At 36.9% G+C, this 5,708-nt stretch overlaps 1 protein-coding gene across 2 annotated transcripts in view; it reads right to left on the reverse strand.

The window, feature by feature from the left end:
* Window positions 1-263: 263 nt before the first annotated feature.
* LOC110028162 overlaps window positions 264-5,708 on the reverse strand; it is a 37,153-nt gene continuing 31,708 nt past the window's right edge. The window contains exons 8-9 of one of the 2 annotated variants that reach the window (XM_020729904.1): window positions 1,442-1,505; window positions 264-581 (exon numbers count right to left, since the gene is read on the reverse strand). In XM_020729904.1, coding sequence (XP_020585563.1) covers window positions 518-581; window positions 1,442-1,505 — 128 coding nt within the window. In that variant the 3' untranslated portion in view covers window positions 264-517. Of the gene's footprint in view, window positions 582-1,441; window positions 1,506-3,813; window positions 4,283-5,708 lie in introns of those variants that run through there. The other variant, XM_020729903.1, reaches the window with a different exon arrangement.

Here is a 5,708-nt window from a genome sequence, read left to right on the forward strand (position 1 = left end):
AATAAAGCAAACTATCTATGCTTGGAAGGAATAGTGAGCTAAGAGCTTGGAGGTGAGAATTTATCAAACACCACGTCCTTCACCATTTATATTTCTTGCAGTTACATCATATCAAACATTCATTAATTTATAGATCGTGCCAAATACCAAAAAAAATTAAATTTAGTAGCATTGACCCCGAGCTTGAGAAAAGTTTCGATTACACAAAAATCCGAAACAAACAGGCCTCGTAGCCCTGTTTTCGAACGCTCCACAGAAAAAAATTGAAAACAAAATTGCTTTTTTATAAAAATAAACCGAAAAATTTACAATCTTTCCAAGAAGAGAATACGGTGTTTGGTTTGTCAATGTCCTCATCTATTGCCACATGGGGAATAATATTTTTCAGAGAACCTAAAAACAAAGTCTGACTTATGCAGACTTTCATCACTACGTCCTTGTTTCGGGATGCAGAACACTCGTTTCCACCCGAGATGAATGAGCCAGGTTTCAAAGCTGCAGCTTCTTTGAGAAATTTTTATTCAACCTTCGCTCCATCCAACCCAGGCATACTGCTCTCAGCAACAGTCTCCTTAACAAACCTGGAAATCACAAGAGCATTTGTACATATTATTAGCAGTTAAGAGCATGGTTGTGAAAACTGGATCGAATAGATGGTTTTAACTTGTCTGACCATGATCATCAATCCTCAAACTAATTCAGACAAGCCAAAAAAAAAAAAAAAAACTAACATTGGAGGGAATCTGGATAGTCCCATGAGTAATGGGTGGTTGAACTCATTTGAGTAGACATTATAATGCAGATTGGAGGGAATCTGGATAGTCCCAAGAGTAATGCAGAGATGGTTGAACTCATTTGAGTAGACATTATAATGCAGAGATGGTATTAATCATAGCACACAATTCTTATTTGTTTACATATCTGACGCCTAAGTTTTCATATTTACACAGTGCACAAATCTTTAATATCACGCCAAAAATAACATTATTAGCACTTTTTAAAAGTGAAAAATAGATTTTCACGCATAGATTTAAAGCACCAAAGTACCGTGTATGTATATGTATCGATGTTTAGGTGTGGGATATGTAAAAACATAAGAATTGTCCTATGTATGTAAATTTCCCTATATATATATATATATTCATCATCAATGTTAAGAACAATACGTTACTTTAATAATTTTCATCATTTTAATACTATTTATATCATCACGGTTGAGTAACTCTGATTGGATCCTAAATGAAATGAACCTTTTCTACGACGACAGTTCAATGTCCTGGGTCTAAAAACCGTAGTGTAAAATACACTACACTGAACCACTCAATACAAAAGCGCTAATATGTTGGCAGTATAAAAAACGATGGTCTATGTTGGGTGTCACCCCACCAAACACATTTAATTATTCAGGCAACAATGATCAAGTAGAGGAAGAAAATAGTACCTCGCCAGTTTCTCTTGAGATGATTGCAGTACATAGATAGCGAGAATGAAAGAAAGAAGGAGACCTGTTTGTCGCACAAAGAAGCATATTAATCAGATATAGATACACTGCAACCAAACTGCAGGTGCTCAAAATCTCATGAAGCAATCACAATCGAAACTTCCATTTATCCTACTTGGGATGCAAGCTGAGTCAGTAGAGGTTGTAATTATTTCAGCAGGGAATTTCAAAAAAAGGAAGAAATCAATAAAACTTCGAGATTGTTGCTATTACTGCTTACTACCATCTTAATTAGAAGAATTTTGATAAATAATCAACATGATATGCTATTATTTCTTCCCTACTTATTATAATTTATGAAATTTACATATAAGCGTTCAAACCAGTACATAAAACCATAATGCAAATTTACAGAAGATAATTTATACGTTGTCCTAGTCTAATCTTTCAAGGCTGATGACAAGTTTTATTGCTTCCAATGATGTTATATCTCCTTTTCGGACAGGTCTAACAGATCACAATTAATGGCTAACAAAAGAAAACGTGTTCCATCCATCTTTATCTGTGGTAATCTACATTAATATAGTGAATTGAGACAAAGTACACTCAAAAAAATAGTTTCCTTAGGGGAGCCAACTACCTTCATTTAGATTTTGTGATTGATTGTCACACTTCCAAAAATTAAATGGCAATAAAAGAAGTCTGTGTTGCATACATTGTAATACTCTTTCTGACATTTTCCAATTACCACCACTTTTCCATGAATATATATATATATATATATATATATATACTAAAAGCGGTTAAATGAACAGATACGAACAGGAATCTACTTAAATAGGCTTCCTTCCTAATATAGGTGTATTAAAGGATCCAGCTTAAAGCAAGAATGACCCAACCTCGCCACCTCAGGCATATGCCGGTCAAGCTCATGTAGCCAAGCACAAGTATGTGGAGTACAAATGTCAGGACAAAAATTCCCAGAAACAATGAAATATGGGCTAATGGCAACCTTTGAGTTGTGATCCATTCGCCGCTCAACCCTTTGACTTGGGGAGGAAATACTCAGAGATGAAAAGACTAAACAAACAACTAAAAGCCTCAGGGATCTAAGCATAACAATGTTTTATGCTCATTTTATATAGATAAATTACCTGTATAAATAGGAGAGATTAAATTTAAACAGATTCTGATCCTCATCCGGACTAATCATGCTTCTTTTGATGATGATAAAGCTTTTTCATAGACTTTCAACGCCCTCTCCCTCTCTCCTCCCTTTCTCCCTCTTTCTCTCTCTTTCCAAATGCTCTATTCCTTGAGACTGATTCATGAACAAATTGGGATTCAAAATCTGGAAAAAATATCGGGAGCATGGACCATGCCGTAAACAAAAAGAGAAGCTATACAAGAAGAGTTGAGTAGCATAAAAATCACAAGAAACTTGAATTGCATCCGGGAATTTATCACCCAACAGATCAAAGAGCTAAATGAATAGGTAATGGTGAATATCATAGAAATATTTGCTCAAACAACAACTCCACCACCATGACCAATAGCTCAATCACAACGAAGAGGCAAACTTGCCGCCAATGCCAGAAGGACTCCTTCACCAGCATGATAGAGGAGAATGATTCGTACTTACCCAGATAACATAGGTTCCATCCCACCTGACCACAATAGGCGATGGCAAGTTGAAACCCCCCATTCGTACCAATTGGAGAATGTTTTCTCTAGGGAGATATCTTGAGCAGAGGCACCCCCGAATGCTTCAAAATCCTATTTATAGAGTCCTAAATATGGCCGTCAGACCGATCACATTGCCTTATTTGAATGAACCATGTGCTTGTCAAGAATGAATAATGTGTTGAAATGCCAACTATTCTTCATTGCTATGAAAAAGTCATCCCTCACATAGTTTAACAGCTAAACATTATGGGTAATAACCTCTTTTGCAGACTTAAAGAGAATGTTCATAATGCAGTTCGCTAGTGCCCAAAAGCTTCACACGAGTTCACATGCATTATTGCGACTTCACCAAGAACCTAGGGAGATCTTGTGAGCATTTATGACTCGCTTAGAGAGAGAGATGCTTGAGATAAGAGACTTAGAACCCACAATCGCCCCAACCGCCCAGCTCAAGTCCAAAAAGAAAACTCATTCTGCTATGAGCTCAGCCTACAACTCCTAAAGACATCCTAACTATTGGAACTTGCAAACAATCAATATATCTTTGGAAGAGTATAATTCACCATTAGTCTCTACACGGGTCGGGCATTACAGAAGGCACCCATTGAAGAGAAATTTTCAGAAGAACACTTGACACGTAGAGTTGAAAAAAATAAAACGCTCAAATCATCACAAGAATCAAAGTGTCGCAACCAAATCTTCTATTCAACTGTGGGATAATATTTATTACAAATGATTCAATTCTAATAAGGCAAACAAATACAGGGAATCAAGATGAAAATAAAAACATTATATAGGGATTCAAATGATCTTTGTGTATTCAATCCACCGTATGAGTTGGTGCAGTAAGAACTATCCTCCAACCGTGAGCTAGCTCATGCAACTGGAATCAACTTGATCTTGAAGCTTTTCAATTTGGCGATCTCTCACCACAGATCGGTTAACTGCGCCACCTGCTCAATTGCATTCACTGTAGGGGCGACTTCAAGAGGCTATTGCAGCATGATTCAACTCTTGAAGGGGAGGGACAAGCACCTCTAATATACACTCCCCTTGATCTTCCTTCGCCTTCAAAGCATTCCCATCTGTTGCAACCGAGTATGTTTCTCCTCATCCGCATGATCATCCTTCCCCATCTGGGGCATTTGACGACACCTTTAGATTCAACCAATCAGTATTCTTTGTACGGCAATCGGAGCCGCAAAGTTCGTTACTATTTCTCATAGTAATAATAAAATAATGAGATTTTTTACATTGCACCAATCTGCATAGATGTAGGAGATCGGAAAATAAAGGTAGCTTATCGAGCTTGATCTTTTGCCTGCAAAAGAGGAGTCGCCCCATGGACGCATCCTTGACATCTCTCCATCGGTGGAAGTCAAACTCTCCTTCATTTCCCTACCACTTTGTGTCCTTTCAGTTCGCTCGCGTACTTCCGCTTGATTAACAAACTCGACAACAAGTCTTTATCCTGGAAGTTGGTATTTGATTCGTTGAGATTCACCATGGCGCTCCAAGAGAATGTAAATAGTCAAATATGAGAGTAAATAGAAGGTCCCGAAACACAAACTAATTCAATGAATGACTCATTGCCTTACGACAGGGCATCCACATCATAAATGACATTTTAATTTTGTAATAATTCAATTTATCAATTCTCTCATTTTTATCGCATCACGATTTTCGAGAAGACAAGAGAATCAAATGACTGAATATGTTTAACCAAAAAATAGTTAATATGAACTAATTGGGACAAGAATCTATATAAATGGACATCCTTGTTAAAAGATCTAGCCCAAAAGCAAGAATGGAGGGACAAGAATCTATATAAATGGACATCCTTCCTTGTTAAAAGATCTAGCCCAAAAGCAAGAATGGCCCAACCTAGCCAGCTCGGACATATGCTAATCAAACTCGAGCAACTGAGTACGAGTGTCCGAATATGAGTATGTGGAGTACGAATATCAAGATCAAGGTTCAAGTACATAGGAGAATAAGGGTTGATGGTAACCTTTTAGCTGTGATATATTCGCCGCACAACCCTTTGACTTGGGGAAAACTCCCAAGAAAGATCTTGACCTAAATGATGATATGACCAAACAAACAACTAGAGACCCTTATAGATCTAGGAATAATGAATGCATATGCTTATATTGTGTAGAGAAATTACCCCTATAAAAGGAGGGAGATTAAATGTAAATGGATTTCGATCCCCACCCATTCAAATCCCGTTTCTTTCCATGATACCCCCCCTCTCTCTCCCTCCCTTTCTCCCTCTTTCTTTTTCATTTCTCACAGTCTATTCCTTGGGTTTGATTCACGGACAAAACATGATTCAATACAGACACGCACACACACACACACTTAAAATGCATATGTATGCACACATATATACATAGCTTAAATGCATACGTATACACACATATATACATACATATACACAGATATATGCATACACATACACACATACATACAGATACATACATCTACACACATACATACATAAATATAGATACAATATATATAGACTACATACATACATGTAGACACACACATACATACATACATATATATATATATA

Source organism: Phalaenopsis equestris, unplaced genomic scaffold, assembly GCF_001263595.1.
Source record: "Phalaenopsis equestris unplaced genomic scaffold, ASM126359v1 Scaffold000496, whole genome shotgun sequence".
Taxonomy (NCBI): Eukaryota; Viridiplantae; Streptophyta; class Magnoliopsida; order Asparagales; family Orchidaceae; genus Phalaenopsis; species Phalaenopsis equestris.